The 14,630-nt window shown below is 35.6% G+C and overlaps 1 protein-coding gene and 1 pseudogene across 1 annotated transcript; both read right to left on the minus strand.

The window, feature by feature from the left end:
* Positions 1 to 6,604: 6,604 nt before the first annotated feature.
* LOC137744345 (secreted RxLR effector protein 161-like) lies at positions 6,605 to 7,312 on the minus strand. The gene has a single exon (XM_068484181.1). The coding sequence runs from the start codon at positions 7,310 to 7,312 to the stop codon at positions 6,605 to 6,607; it is 708 nt and encodes a 235-aa protein (XP_068340282.1).
* A 3,932-nt stretch (positions 7,313 to 11,244) lies between these two features.
* Positions 11,245 to 12,361, minus strand: LOC137744347 (protein ALUMINUM SENSITIVE 3-like; annotated as a pseudogene).
* Between the last annotated feature and the right edge of the window lie 2,269 nt (positions 12,362 to 14,630).

The following is a 14,630-nucleotide window of genomic DNA, read 5'->3' on the forward strand; positions in this document are numbered from 1 at the left end:
TTTGTCACCGAATAGGATGGATTTGGGTACGGCCGTAACGAAAGGACAGGTAAGACTGGGAACTGGTTGTACTACAGCCAGGATATGTGTGGGACAACTGGGCGAGTGGTAAAGGCTGGCGGGGCCCGTGCTGCGTGGGTTGATGTGGCGGGGCCGATGAGAGGGGAGAGTTGATCAAGTCGGTGAGCTGCTGAGCCTGACTTTATTTTTGCATTAACATTGACAACGACATGGCATTGATCCCTCAATTCTTCCTATGTCACGTTTACTTGTTTAATATCCGAGGAACGGAGTTTCTTGGAGAATAAATTGTCACTTAATTATTTAGTGATATTTTTTTATTTTATAAATAAGAAATTTTAGATTTAATTTTTACAAAAAGAAAATTTAAAATTACATTATTATTAGTTTATTATGAAACTTAAACCATCTTATTCTGTTAGTATAAATAATATCGCTTGTAAAAAAATGTATTTTTATTTCATAATTCCTATTGTTTGAAAATTAAAATGTCAAAGGTTAAAAATTGACAAATAATGCAATATTTTTAAGAGTAAGAAGGTGAATAATAAAATGCAATAGTTTTAGTCATTAATAATAGAATGAATTTTTTTCTTTCGAAATAATAGAATGAAATGGAAAAAAGAAAAAAAAATGTGTGTATGCGTTCCAGGTGTTTTTGTAGATTATCTTTATTTTAAGAAAGTTTATTTCTGTCACTTAGTACTATGGTCTAGTGGTATTTATCTCACTTGTAAGTGAGGAATCTTAAGTTCAATTATTGCCAAAAGTAAATTTGAATCACATTATTACTAGTTCATTTTAAAGTTAAACCAAGCTCTTTTTTCTTTTAATATAAATAATATAGTTTGTTAAAAAAATTTATTTTCTAAAATAAAATTGCTGAGATCACCCCTGCCCGCTGTAGGGAGCATATCAAAGTTTCACTCAACTTTTTTACATATAATATTATATTTGGTTGGTCCCATTACCTAATTATTTGCACAAAGATCCATGTGAACGGGCCTCCAATTGTGACTTGACCAATTAGGAAGGAGTACGATTCCCTCTCTTCTTATTCTCATTTCCTTCCTTCTTCTCTTTTTTTATATTGTTTTCTGTCTTATTTTCTCTATAAAAAAATCAATATAAGATGTTGATGTGGTTAAACCATAACTATTCAAATAAGAGGGGAGGGAAGGGGAGAGAGATTAGAAGGGGAGAGAATCCTCCTCCAATTAGGAAATCTTGGAAAAGGATCGTCGCCGGATCCTTTTCCTGAGGATTCCGTGATCCTAACCGTTTATCATACATTATGCGGTCAGTTTTCTTTAGGTACTATTTATATTTAATTTTAAATTTTGAATTTAGAAAGATTTCTGATCGCACGATGTATGATGAATGGTCACGATCACAGGAACCCTAGGATCCTTATGAAAAGGATCCAGCGAGAATCCTTATGAAAATGATTCGGCGAGAATCCTTCTCCGGAAATCTAAACACATTTGTTGTAATTGTCATGGTATGTTATTATACTTAGACGTGAATGCATTACATTATTAATATTGATGATGATATTATGGAGATATTATTAAAATATGGACGTACGAAGTTGCTAGCAGACATCATGAAATTATACAATATTGTAATTCAATGGTATTGTCATCTTAATGTATAATAACGTTATAACCTAATTTAGCATTCAACGTGTGAATTACAAGAAATGTAAAGTTACACTATAATCACTCAAATTTATATTCTAACTTTATACATTAATTGCAACATTATAACTAATTATACAGAATGACGTTGGTATTATTATAACAAGGTCCACCTTTACATTATAGACGTCATATTACACTGCAATTGTAAGATAGTTTATACTTGAACGTGATTGCATTACACTACCAAAAATGAAATTCTTACCATCTATGTGTATCACCATTTATATCATCTCTAATAAAGATGACATCCACCTTGTTGATGGACCCTACCTCTATTAAAGAGATGATATAAATGATAGTACATAGATAATAAGTGTAGCACTACCCATGTTCACATTAAATGATATCAACACTTTTTGTATTATATGCACAATTTGACAGTATTAGGTTTGAATGTCGTAAGAAGTTTTGTCCGATGTTTATTTAATATTGACGCTATCTTTATATAAGTTTTTTTAGTACATCGATATTTTTACACTAAGGTGAATGGGAGTTCGGCAAACCACACAATGTGCAACCTAAGTTGGTATCGAATTCGCTATCCACGAGATTCGAGCCTAAGATCTCTCACTTGCAAGTGAAGAGAAATATCATCAGACCATAGTAGTGAGTAGTATCTTAATATAAGTTTGATACACATAATATTTAAGAGAGAATCCAAATAAAAAGAGAAATCCAGAGAAAATCGAATATAATTTGTTGGGTGGATGACTTGTTTTAGGATTGGGTGCGTGGCTGATCTGTCTACTTGTACTCGAGCTGGTGTTTTATTATACATGTTGTTTGTATGGATTGAAGTTGTGAACAAGTATATAAGTTCAATTCTTTACGTCTCTTCAACCCGAACAATGAAAGGTATAGCTAACTCCTTGCACTCGAATATTTTACAAAAAAAAAAAAAAAAAAAAAAAAAACAAACTTATTAGTAATATTATTGTTACTTAGTACTACAGTTTAGTTGTATTCCTTTTTACTATTCACTTGTAAGTGAGTGGTCGACAATGACGAATTTGAAACATATTATTGCTAGCTCATTGTGTAGATAATATATGTTGTTTTAAAAAAACAAGTAATATTATTATATTAAGCCCTTTATCTAAAGGGGTCTTCATTGTTTGATAGAAATGGGGTTCAATTATGAGACCCATTTTACATCCAACTTTAACGATCCAAACGATTTATTTTTAAGTTGCACTTCATTAATTATCCTTGCAAGATATTGGCAAAATTAAAAATGTTTAAGGTATCTAATTGAGGTCAAAGGAATTGACAAACACTGTGTTCTAAGAAACATTGAAATTTTATCAAGACAATCAAATAGGTAAACAGTTTCGAGATTGAATTACCATTTTGCAAGGACGATTTATGAATAAAGACTTAAAAAATAAACGTTTCAGATCGTTGAAGTTCAATGAAGAGTAGACCTACCAACTAGTTCCCATTTTTATATTAAAAAATGGGGATCCCTTTGAATGAAGGCTATCATTATTTTATAGTGGCAACTGCCTTGTAATTTAAAAGATTAAGAACATTCACTTTTGCAGTTGGTGTCCTATGATGTATTTATTCTTCCCCGCAACACTTGGGTAAAAAGAAAAATAGTAATCTCGATGCCTATGGCTACTCTGACGGATGTACAAAACTTATTTATTTCTCTGGTGCACCATTAGAGCCTGGAAGAGAGAATTTCAATAACGTAATATACTTATTTTGATTCATCCGGGGTGGTCAATTGGCTAGCCCCACTTGATATGCACTAGTAGAGACCGCAAAGAGAATTTTCGTACATTGCATACTTATTTTGCTTCATTAGGCTGGTTGAGCGATCACTGACGCTAACACCCTGGTGTGCACCAAAGAGAGTCCGTATTTTTCCCATTGGGTTTTTGTTACCTAACTAGGTTTTAACGAGACACCCATCCTGAGCTGATCATACCCATGTGAGCTCTTCTACATGCATCCAAAAGACGTATAGTTTTGACTTAATGCAACTTCTCACTTTTCTCCTTAGTCTATGGGTTTTATCCCACCTTAGGTTTTATCATAGCAAGGTTTTGTGAGTTTTACTTTTTTATGCATTCTTCCGTTGATTTGAGACTTGCATTTGCTCTTTGTGTCGACGATTTCATCAACTATACTTACTTCGTTGCTGAAGACCTGATGCACCATCTGTTGGAGTATTTACACACTAAAAGGGGTGTGTTGCAGTCCTAATGGAATATGAATGTGATTGTGTAAATCCTAACATATCTAGGGATATCTTTTATTTTCCCTTTAGTAGTTAATATCCTATTAGAGTTATAATCCTAAAAGGGTGAATAATTAACCTTCCCTACTATTATAAATAAAGGCACAATGGGGTGGAGTAACATATACCCACAATTACACATTTCTCTCTTCTCTCTACTGTTGCCGCACATTTCTCTCTCTATGGCCTCCATAATTGTTCAGTAAATTATGCCTACAACATAGAATTGTTATTTGATTCAAAATATATAATACGGATTTAGTATAATTTTTTTTTAATAATTGGAAAAAATTAAGTTACTTCCCAATTAATGCAATATATATATATATATATATATATATATCACAAAAAGGTAAATTTGTGGTATGATATGGATACAATTAATGCAATACAACAGTTTATATATTTTATTTCACTTTTTTTACAACTTTTAATTTGGAATAAATTTAGGGATTTGAGAAAATGGCATGGGTGTAAATAAATTGTATTTGAGAAAATGGCATGGGTTTAAATGTGGCTGCAGATTTTGAATTTGGGCTTTTATTGGACGTTTATATGTATTGGGTTTTTATCTAGGAATCATGAATTGTAAGAGCCAAAATCTCCACCATCCAAAATTATATGGAAACGAAGAGACGGATTTGGTATCAATATGGTTTTCTTCGGGTAAGAAATTAACCTACCAGGTTCATTTTGTAGGAACTATACATGGTTAGTCTTTAACAAGGATCACAAACAACATCTCTTACATATAACATTACAAGAGTTGGCATTAAAAAGAGATTGACCATACCTGAGAACCCATCTGCCCAGCAACAAAGACAGCAGCAACACCAACTGAAAAACCTGGTGCAGGCTGTGTTTACTGGTAATACATAAGAATTCTTCTACTTGTTTAAGACCTTATGTTCCAAAGGTGATAGAACCCTTAATCTCAGAACGATACTTCACAAGTAGGGAATTGGATTATATATATACAGATTTCATCTGATTTCCATCTATCGTGGAAATCAGTTATTGCAGTTGTTGGTGTTAACCCAAGTCAATCTGCCGTTTCATCCACTCCATGATTTGATGCTCCACATGCAGTGCACTGTGCTTTACAGATTCCACTGTGCTTTACAGATGGGAATATGGTTCCCACGTTAAGGATGTATGATATGTGTATAAAACTCTGCTGCAATTGTAGCAGATGATGATTAAAAGAAAGATAGATTGGATCCAAGTCTAATATCCAAGTTTAATAGTTGGCAGTTTTCACCAAGCAATGGATAAGCATTGGCTGCATGTTAGTCAAGTCCAATTAGGTATCCAACATTCTCCCACATGGACACAGACTAAACATTATAATCAAAGTCATGCCTTTCACAACACTGATACCTCATGTGATCACATCAAGTTTCACGCATACTAACTTCCTTTCAACTACTATAATTAGTTTTAAGTATTTGTGGTTTCAGGGTGCTTGTGTTGTCTATAAACACATGATTTTCTGGAGTTCAAATATTTAAATTAATTATAGTAGTTGAAAGGAAGTTAGTATGCGTGAAACTTGATGTGATCACATGAGGTATCAGTGTTGTGAAAGGCATGACTTTGATTATAATGTTTAGTCTGTGTCCATGTGGGAGAATGTTGGATACCTAATTGGACTTGACTAACTTGCAGCAAATGCTTATCCATTGCTTGGTGAAAACTGCCAACTATTAAACTTGGATATTAGACTTGGATCCAATCTATCTTTCTTTTAATCATCATCTGCTGCAATTGCAGCAGAGTTTTATACACAGATTACTACACACGCATGCAAATAAACAAAACAACTGGAAGTTGCATCCTTGCTGTCTATGAATCATCAGTCAGTATACACATGCATAGTGGACAGCAAGGCCACTGCATGTGTATACTGACTGATGATTCATAGACAGCAAGGATGCAACTTCCAGTTGTTTTGTTTATTTGCATGCGTGTGTAGTAATCTGTGTATAAAACTCTGCTGCAATTGCAGCAGATGATGATTAAAAGAAAGATAGATTGGATCCAAGTCTAATATCCAAGTTTAATAGTTGGCAGTTTTCACCAAGCAATGGATAAGCATTTGTTGCATGTTAGTCAAGTCCAATTAGGTATCCAACATTCTCCCACATAAACACAGACTAAACATTATAATCAAAGTCATGCCTTTCACAACACTGATACCTCATGTGATCACATCAAGTTTCACGCATACTAACTTCCTTTCAACTACTATAATTAATTTAAATATTTGAACTCCAGAAAATCATGTGTTTATAGACAACACAAGCACCCTGAAACCACAAATACTTAAAACTAATATGTAGAAAGAAACTTTAGACTTTTCAATGAATTTATATTTCTTCATTCATTCAAAACAGTCATTTCATGGATCAACTTTGGAAGATCCTGATGCATTCATCGAATTGCATCCCTCGAATTATTCATGTCCAATCATCAAGACACTAGAATAGACATATACATGCATACAGTCAGCAACTCAGACAACCAATAGGCTCAACAAGCGCATATGATTCAGTAGGTCTTGATAGTGAACAACATAAATAACATTCGAAGACATATTTGAAATATACATGTGACTTACATCAAGTTTTTCTCACTCCCACACTTTAGCAGATTCTAGAGATTCAAGCACTCCCATCTTAGAGACATGATCCTTGAATACTCCTACTACCAATGGCTTAGTCAAAGGGTCAGCTATCATTGAATTTGTTTCAATATGCTCAATCGTGATTTCACCCTTTCTCACATGTTCTTTCACTGATAGATATTTGATGTCCATCAACCTTGTTGCCTCAGACTTCTTGTTATTCTTAGAGAAAAATACTGCAGCTTTGTTATCGCAGTATATGGTTAGTGGTCTCGAAATTGAATCAACAATAGCCATGCAGCTGATTAAATTTCTTAACCACAAACCTCTCTTGGTAGCTTCAAAACATGCTATGAACTCGGCCTCCATACTTGATGTGGCTAACGCTTTTTGTTTAGCACTTTTCCATGATACAGCTGCTCCTGCCAAGAAAAACAAGTAGCCACTCGTGGATCTCCTGTCATCCACACAACCTGCAAAGTCAGCATCTGTGTAGCCAACTAGTTCCAAGTTCTCTACTTTCTTGTAAACCAACATAAAGGATTTTGTCCTTTGCAAGTATCTTAACACTTTCTTGGCTGCAACCCAATGTTGTTCACCGGGGTTCGACTGATATCTTCCCAACACACTGATGGCAAATGCCAAATCAGGTCTAGTGCAGACCTGTGCATACATCAAGCTACCTACTAGAGACGCATAAGGCTTATTGACCATGCTTTGTCTCTCAATTTCATTCCTCGGACATTGAGACTTATTCAACCTGTCTCCCTTTCCCTTAATTCTAGGAGATCAGTTATTGACATGGCCATGACTCCTAATTGGTTTGAACCCACGTTTAGGTATCCTTATCATGATATGTGTAAGTTCAAAACCTAACATTCTCCCACTTTTGAACTTCCACTTATCATGTTCCTTGTCCAACGTATTAAGCCAATCCCTTTGTGATCACTCAAGTCATGTCAACCATACAACAACTCACATCTGCCATGAATAGCTTCAAAAGTTGAACCCCAGAAAATTAGTACTTCATAATTTGTACTAACACTCTGAAATCACATCCCCCCAAAACTACTCATGCATGATATTAACAGAGCAAACAAACATATTTAACATGTCTATTATTTACACTCCCACTGATCAAACCAAACATCATTGTCAAGCCATTGTTTGGCTCCAATGATAAGGCTTTTACAATAACCAGCTCATTAAACCTCGGTTTGATTAGTAATTCATCATTTCAAACATTGCATATATATATGAAACAACATCAAATATGATACAATCATATTCGATCCTTTATCAAACTCCAATGAGTTTGCCTAATGCTTCCAACTGAGCCTCAATTCTGCCTTATGCATATAAACTAGTCATTGAGTGAATAACCATGACATGCAATTTTATGAAACACCTTTGGGCAAGAGACATAAAATATCAGTTATGCAATCTTAATCATGCATCCTTATTTGCAGAGCTATTTCACAAAAATTTCAAGTTACAACTCAAATCATGTCTTTGGACAAGGGAACAAAGTTGACTTTAAACTTTTATAAAATACTACACACTACATCACAGTTCAAGCCATTCACTATTTCTTTCTTTTGAAAGATTGATCTTATGCAATGAATTGTCACTCACAAAAATTCAATTAATAATCCCTTGAACAAAATTTCCTAATAATTCCCACTTTGGTGAAGATTTATTCAAACATTTGTTCAAGTATAGAGATTATTAGTGTTGAAAACCTGCATAAAACTTTAGCATTTCAATTTGATTGTAGAAATCATCCAAACGTCAAATGAAAAACCAATTTTCTACACAAGTAAGTTATAATTATAGATTATTTTCACATGTATCAGGAACCTTGCAACCTACCAGCCATATTCAAGTTCAACATAAATTTACTAAGCTACAATCTACACCAAGCCAATACATATTTAGATATCAAGAAACTGATTTCAATCATATACCAGATTTCAATCAGATATTGATCATCGTTTGTGAATCTGAAACAACCATGACTACCAATTCTAGAATGATAAAAGCGCAGCTTACAGTGTTTTAATCTCCAAACCATATATTCCTTTTCCTGCTGTGAATAAAACTTTGGCAGCAGCATATGGCATTAGAACAATTAATCATGCTATATAAAAACTGTAGCAATCATCATACGAATTTTATACATGCATAAAGCATTAGGATTTCTTATCACAATAAACAAATAGCACAGGTTCATAGCCGAGGTATTCACTGAAGAAGACATGGAAAAATCGTTGAAATGCATGCTTATAACATACCTTTAGTTAAAACTATAAGCAACCATTCATTCTTTATTGTACACCCACCATTACAAGATCTTTTCATGCAATTATATCAAGTATATGGCAGCACCATCTGCTGTCTTCTGACAGCACGCATGGGAAAGACTTGTGTAACACACATGGGAAAGAAGTCTGAAGGTTATACTTTAACAGTAACAACATGGGAATGCTTCTGACAGCACACATGGGAAAGAATGAAAGCATTAGAGTGATACCTCAGCATCTGCTTCTGCCCGCATAACACAGCAGCGGCACAATCTCAAAACGTGAAGATTCCCAGTCCTTAAATCTATCCTGATACGCCAGTTGAAATCATCTGGAAAACTGTAAGGACTATCTTAAGAAGACATGGAAAACTTGAAACAATCATTAGTGATTGTTAAATGCATGTTTATATCACACCTTTGGGCAAGAGATATAAACTGACATTGACCTTCATTGTATAGCCATCATTCAAGGATCTTATCATGCAATTATTACAAGTCTTTGGACAAGAATATGGCTTGATCTACATGATGCCATACACTGATTAAAACCACCAACAATTTATACATCCCCTTCTTTGGAAAAGAATGTGAACATTTCTTGAGTTTTAAACCACAACCATTCTTCCTTTACTGTAATCGAACAATTTTCTTAATTGTTCTTAACATTTACTGCAAACCAAACTGTTAGTATAGTAGCAAAAAAAAAAGGATAAAACTCAAAGTGATATAGTTCCAACAATATACGGATCATTATATTGATCACAACAGAAATAGATGAAAAATGTATTCTCAGTGCAGCCAAACACGCTGCATATGCAGATCATAAAGCCACTTCATCTTCCATTTTTTTTTTAAATAAATGGGATATAATCATACTAATAAACTAATGAAAAACATCATTTGATTAGTCACGTCCCAGAGCATGCACTCATCTGTTGTTTAACGAGGAAACTTTACCAGAAGAATCACAGCAGCAGATAGCAAACACACTGCAGTATAATTTTACCAAGATACATTCTCGCAATGTTCATTTACACACCATCAATCAGCGCATGAAAATTGTTTAGTTTCAACTTTACTTGCATGCACCCAAGGAGATCAAGGAAGAAAATTGAAATAAATAAAAATACGCATGCTTATGAAGAGAAAAATTTACAAGCATCCAACATTGCACAAAAACAAACCACTCAAAATTTCCCTTCTTTGTAGAATTTGCCTAATTCTGTGTCTTTTCAACCAAGATGAACGCCACATGCAGGTTCTCTAAGCAGAGATTGGGTTTCACAAGTTTGGTGACCTAATCATCTTTTTACTTGTACTTGCATATATAAACAATCAAGAAACATTACAGGAACTTGTAATTAGGAATTAGGCAACAATATATCGAGGCAACCATGAACCAAGAAATCAAAATAGTCATAAATAAATGCCTCAAAATAATAAATGAAACCATCATTAACCAAGGTAGCCATGATGTAGGGAATTAGATGTTGTCATGAATCAAGGCAACAATCACCGATGCTAACATTAGGGGCTAGGTTGAGGCAATTTTCTTCCCCGTACAGCAAATATTCCCAGTTAATGATATAGGTATAAATGTTAAGATAATTAAGTTTGAATCCAAGTAGACTAACCTTGCTCTGATACCAAATGTAGGAACTATACATGGTTAGTCTTTAACAAGGATCACAAACAACATCTCTTACATATAACATTACAAGAGTTGGCATTAAAAAGAGATTGACCATACCTGAGAACCCATCTGCCCAGCAACAAAGACAGCAGCAACACCAACTGAAAAACCTGGTGCAGGCTGTGTTTACTGGTAATACATAAGAATTCTTCTACTTGTTTAAGACCTTATGTTCCAAAGGTGATAGAACCCTTAATCTCAGAACGATACTTCACAAGTAGGGAATTGGATTATATATATACATATTTCATCTGATTTCCATCTATCGTGGAAATCAGTTACTGCAATTGTTGGTGTTAACCTAAGTCAATCTGCCGTTTCATCCACTCCATGATTTGATGCTCCACATGCAGTGCACTGTGCTTTACAGATGGGAATATGGTTCCCACGTTAAGGATGTATGATTATGCATAGTGGACAGCAAGGCCACTGCATGTGTATACTGACTGATGATTCATAGACAGCAAGGATGCAACTTCCAGTTGTTTTGTTTATTTGCATGCGTGTGTAGTAATCTGTGTATAAAACTCTGCTGCAATTGCAGCAGATGATGATTAAAAGAAAGATAGATTAGATCCAAGTCTAATATCCAAGTTTAATAGTTGGCAGTTTTCACCAAGCAATGGATAAGCATTTGCTGCATGTTAGTCAAGTCCAATTAGGTATCCAACACATTTGAGTTCGAATATCATCTCGAAGCCTTTTCATGGTAACCCCAGTTACCGTCATTGAATTTCCGACCATCATTCCTGCAGCGGGGATAATATATCTTGTAGTGAAGGGAAACACTCTCATCACAAGAAGCAGAAACATTGCGAGCCAATATGGAAGCCCCAGCAACATACTTCCCTCTTGGGACGTGAGTAGCCCTTTGCCCTGCTGTATAACCAGCAACAGTCACCTGCAGAGGCAACAATCACATAAAGATCATAAAAAACTGCTCCAACAATTATTACAATTTGATGTTGTAGCAATATAACGAGGCGAGAACAAATAAACCGATTATAAACTTTGAAAATTGTTATTGCCACTTCAAAAATCTCATTCTACACTCCAAATTTTCTATATTAGGAAAGAAAAATACACTTGTAAAGAGTGTAGAATGAGATTTTTGAAATGTCAATAACATTTCCCTAAACTTTTAATCAGAAATAGATATATATGAACACTAATGAGAGTCAAGAGACAATAATGGGTACTAAACCGTGTCACACATCCAATTTATGTCACTCACGCTTAGATTTAATATAAAAGGTAGTTCAAAAGATGAAAAACGTAGCTCTTTATTCTCTATCTTGATATCAATTCTAAAAGTAAGTGATCATAAATGTAACCGCATGAAACACAATTACTTTTGTGTCTAAATTTCTAAATTGAAGCAGAAGAAAAACAGAGGCCTCTGCTTCTAGAATATTAAACAAAAAAAATTAAACAAACCCAACAACATGCTTCAAAAGCTAAATTTATGGAGGGGTATTGACTATTGAGTATTGACCAAACAACCAAATTTTCTCGGAAAACTACACACATGGCAAGAAAAGTAAGCACGAAAGAGACAATTACAAACCATGAAAGGGTAAGCCAGAATGATCCAAACGGCATTGTCCGGAGTGAAGATGAACTGAAGAACAAACCCGATAATTGAAAGCTGAACGAAGGCTCTAAAAATGGAGTAAATCATCTCTCTAACCAAACCCAGCTTCTCCACGTATGACAAGGCAACCACTAGGAACACCACCACCGTCCCAGCCAGTGGCTTCACCATGCTCCACGTATGACAGTTGTTAGCGCTCAAAATTGGAAGGTTAACAAAATTAGTATGATCAATCTTTGGTGGGCTCGACTTGATTAGCTTACTCCAATCTAGCTAGCTTGGCCTGATTTGACTAGCTTACTCCGATCTGATAAGGCCTCTCGTTTTGATTCGGATAGTCTAAGCACCATAAGTTGTGGGCATTCGGTCGTTCTAGGCATCCATGGTGCCATATTTTAGGGGCCTAAGGTTCATGGTCCCAAAATCTGGATTGACTTGTCTCCAAAGTTTTGTGCCAGAAAGTTTCCAGGTTTGCCAATTGGCTTGAGCAGTCGGAAAGTACTTTATATTTTTCGCTTGTCTCTTCTTATCGATAGACAATCCAGGGCTATAAGTGGTCTCTTGTTAGCGGTCGTTTTTCATTCTCGTAGTGGCACTTGGGATTTCTTGAGCTAGTTTGCCGGCCTAATGTCTTGATCTTCTTATCCTTTATTTGGTTCTCTCTAAACCTATTTATTCGGCTCAACAAACAATTACATATTATTTGAATGGGTCTAAAAGGGCTATGAATAGGCAAGTGGTCATTTACCACAGTGGTGGAAATATGTTGAGTTATTCCATGACGGCGTGGCTTTAAATTTCGTTAATAGCTAATCTAATATTTAATCTAACAAAATCCTATTGTTCAAAAAAAAAAAAGAAAAAAAAAAAGGACTATGAATAGTTCGATTGTCTATTTAGTAAGGGGGAATTAGTCAGTATTTTAATAAATGATTAATTTTTTTTGGGACAAAATTAGTCAATGATTAATTGAGAGTATTATTAAATTGTAGATTCCGTATATTTTGTCGCGAACGGATTTGGGTGCGCCCGTAACGAAAGGGCTGGCAGGACTGGGAACGGCTTGTACTACAGGGGGTCGCTGTGTGGGACAACTGGGTGTCGGTGGGGCCCGGGCTGCGTGGATTGATGTGGCGGGGCCGCTGAGAGAGGAGAGTTGATCAAGTCGATGAGCTGGTGAGTCTGACTTTATTTTTGCATTAACATTGACAATGACATGGCATTGATCCCTCAATTCTTCCTACGTCATGTTTACTTGTTTAATATCCGAGGAACTGAGTTTCGTGGAGAATAATTTGTCGCTTAATATTATTATTTAGTTGCATTTTTTTATATTATATAAATGAAAAATTTTAGGTTTGATTTTTGTAAAAAAAGAATTTGGACAATATTATTAATAGTTTATTATAAGATTTAGACTGACACACCCCGACCGAGATCGGAGCGTGCTGGCCGTCACACAAAGGTGACGTAGCCATGTGCACGTGCGGAAGCTAGTAAGCAGTAATATAAAAGTACGAATAATTAAAAACTAGCATACAAGTACTAGAATAAGTGCGAATTAGTGCTATACAAATTCAGAGCAGGTCTATAGCAGTCCAAATAAAACGACAACAGTAGTACGCCCGAAGGCGACCCTACAATGTGGAGTGTCTGTCAGAACGCCGAAAAGCTCTCAAGGGAAACCACCGCAACGGCTAAGCAACTAGAACCTGGAGGGGCGCAAAACAAAAGCGTGAGTGGGCAAAAACAAAGCTTTCGAAAACCATTTATAAAATACTTTCTAACCCCTCACCGTAAAACCTGTATACTTCCCAGAAAATAAACATATATACGTATGTATAAATATGCCAACATGCTCAAGGGTATGCCAATCATGCTTAAGATATGCCATGCCAAAGCCTCATAATGAATGTAAGTGCCCAGGTATAAATCATATCAACATCATAACATCTGGCAGCCGGAGTCACCTAACGTGACCTGTACGGCTGCATCTAGAGCTCAAATCTCAACTCAATAACTGAACCTGCCCACGAGTCGGAACCACTCAAAGTGGTCTGTACGACAGGCCTGGGTGCAACATATATATATACGCTCTAGTGCTACGATCACGTGAAGGCTGTGCGAATAATCGCGGGTCACCTACGAGTCGGAACCACCTAATGTGGTCTGTACGACAGGCCTATGCACCTAACTTGGATCCAAGCTGAGCGTGTGGTGCGGGAGGTGAACATCACGTGAAGGACTGTGCCCTACTCTGGGCGGGAGCACTAACACCGGGGGTGCAGATTATGAGCTCTCTAATCATCTCTAACCACTATTTAATGCAATCGTTAAATAACGTTTACCTGGCACTTACCTATGCCTCCACAGCACCAACACATAAATATATATGACATATGCATAATTGAATATATAGTTAAACGTATATGCCACTACT

Source organism: Pyrus communis, chromosome 9, assembly GCF_963583255.1.
Source record: "Pyrus communis chromosome 9, drPyrComm1.1, whole genome shotgun sequence".
Classification (NCBI taxonomy): Eukaryota; Viridiplantae; Streptophyta; class Magnoliopsida; order Rosales; family Rosaceae; genus Pyrus; species Pyrus communis.